General features: G+C 37.4%; 1 protein-coding gene across 1 annotated transcript in view; it reads right to left on the bottom strand.

Annotated features, from left to right (window-relative positions):
• Nucleotides 1-1,855, bottom strand: part of LIPN (lipase, family member N) — a 23,200-nt gene that overhangs the window by 6,594 nt on the left and 14,751 nt on the right. Inside the window, exons 7-8 of the mRNA XM_006880321.1 lie at nucleotides 1,165-1,236; nucleotides 81-152 (exon numbers count right to left, since the gene is read on the bottom strand). Coding sequence (XP_006880383.1) covers nucleotides 81-152; nucleotides 1,165-1,236 — 144 coding nt within the window. The remainder of the gene's footprint in view (nucleotides 1-80; nucleotides 153-1,164; nucleotides 1,237-1,855) is intronic.

Here is a 1,855-nt window from a genome sequence, read left to right as displayed (position 1 = left end):
ACCAATAGTCAGAAAGGATCTTAACTCTTATATAATAATTCTCCCTAACTATTTTTCTGGAGTTGCTCTGGGGAGCTCACCTGATTGTAGTGATGCATGTTCTCAGCTTCACTTCCCCAGTCATAAGCTCTGAAGTCGTCCGCTTGGTACAACTGAAATAAATAATTTGTATAAATAGAATAGTTACAGTAAGAATCTTAACTTTTGTTGTTAGGGGCTGTCCTGTCAGGTAGGACCCACAGAAACACTGTGAACAATACATCTGAATCCTGTGCTATCTTGTGCTATCCTCCCAAACTCTGACACACTCGAGTCCATTGCAGCATTCACTGTGTCAAACCACCTGGTAGAGGGTCTTTCTTTCACTGACCCTTCACATTTCCAAGCATAATATTTCTTTTCAAGGAATAGCCTTTCTTAGCTACATGCCTGAAATACATGAGTCAAAGCTTTGCAGCACTCTGGATGCACTCTCTCCAAGACATATTTGTCTGTTCTTTTGTCAGTCTGTGGGATATAAAAATCATAAGAGAAAACAAAATAAAGCTTCTGAGATACTGGAGAAACATAAAAAGTTTTCACTACTTGAAAATGGGTTCAACAGAGAAAGATGATAAACTCCTTTGTTTTAAGGAAAAGGAAGGGGAAACTGAGACGTCTTAAAACAATGACAACAGCAAAAAGCCAAACCCTTTGAAATAGAGTTGATTTGGACTCATAGCAACACTCCATTGGGTTTCCAAGGTCATAAATCTTATACAGGAGATACTGCCTATCTTTTTCCTGAAGAATGACTGGTGGGCTTGAACCGCTAACCTTTCACTTCGTAGTCCATATTGGTATACACTACGCTACAAAGACTTAGGAGAAAGTGATTTCCCAGGTATTTCTCTGAGGAATCCTCAACTTTCCTGAACCTTCCTCTTTTCTTACTTTAGTTCACATCTATTTAACAAGTGCTAGTTTATGTCACCTGATTGATTTCCACTGTACTATGTATTTGCTTGTAAGAGCCAAAACTTATAAGAGCATAAAAATGGTGACCAAGAACAAAACTAAAGCTATTATTTGAGCTTTTAAGTAAATCTGTTAACAGGGGCAACTTTGTCTTTTAAAATATAACTCAAATTATTATTGGAGTGTCTTTTCATGACAAAATCCTACCTGTTTTATATGTAGAAGGTTCTGTACTGACGATCCAGTGGGAGCATGTGACATATACACATCCATTCGACTCTGACGGAAAACCAAAATAATAAAATGTTACGTCAAGAATAAATCACCAATCAAAATATATGATGCCACATTATTTACCATCACAAAAACATAGAAACAGTCCAAATATCCAACCCCAATCAAATGGGTTGAAAAATTATTGTACATACACACAATGGAATACCACACAGCACATAGAAGCAATGATTTTGTAAATCACTACCTAACTTGCGAGACTGGAGAGCATTATGCTAAGTGAACTATCTCAATACCATAAGGACAAATAATATATAAAACCATTATTGTAGAAGTGGAAAGAAAAACGTGTATGAAGATCTGAGGGGGAGCGGGAGCACAGGGGTGAGGATGAGGGTGCATAATCATAGGGTCGTACAGTTTGATGGATGGAGGGAAAGATGGTTTAAGAAATTGGAAAGATGCTGTGTGAAAAACAACCTATAGAGAATTTGTTAAGCAAACCAGAATAAAAGAAAAAGTTTAAAAAAGCCAACAAAACCCTAACCATATATTGTTGTTGTTGTTTTGTGCCGTCAAGTCACATGCACTCATAGTGACCCAATGTACAACAGCTCTAAACTCTGCTCTATCCTGTCCCAATCTCATTGTCTCTGACACACCT

The sequence above is a fragment of the Elephantulus edwardii genome, unplaced genomic scaffold (assembly GCF_000299155.1).
Source record: "Elephantulus edwardii isolate Elephantulus edwardi_28Jun2011 unplaced genomic scaffold, EleEdw1.0 scaffold00007, whole genome shotgun sequence".
Lineage (NCBI taxonomy): Eukaryota > Metazoa > Chordata > Mammalia > Macroscelidea > Macroscelididae > Elephantulus > Elephantulus edwardii.
This window is presented reverse-complemented; position numbering and strand designations above follow the sequence as displayed.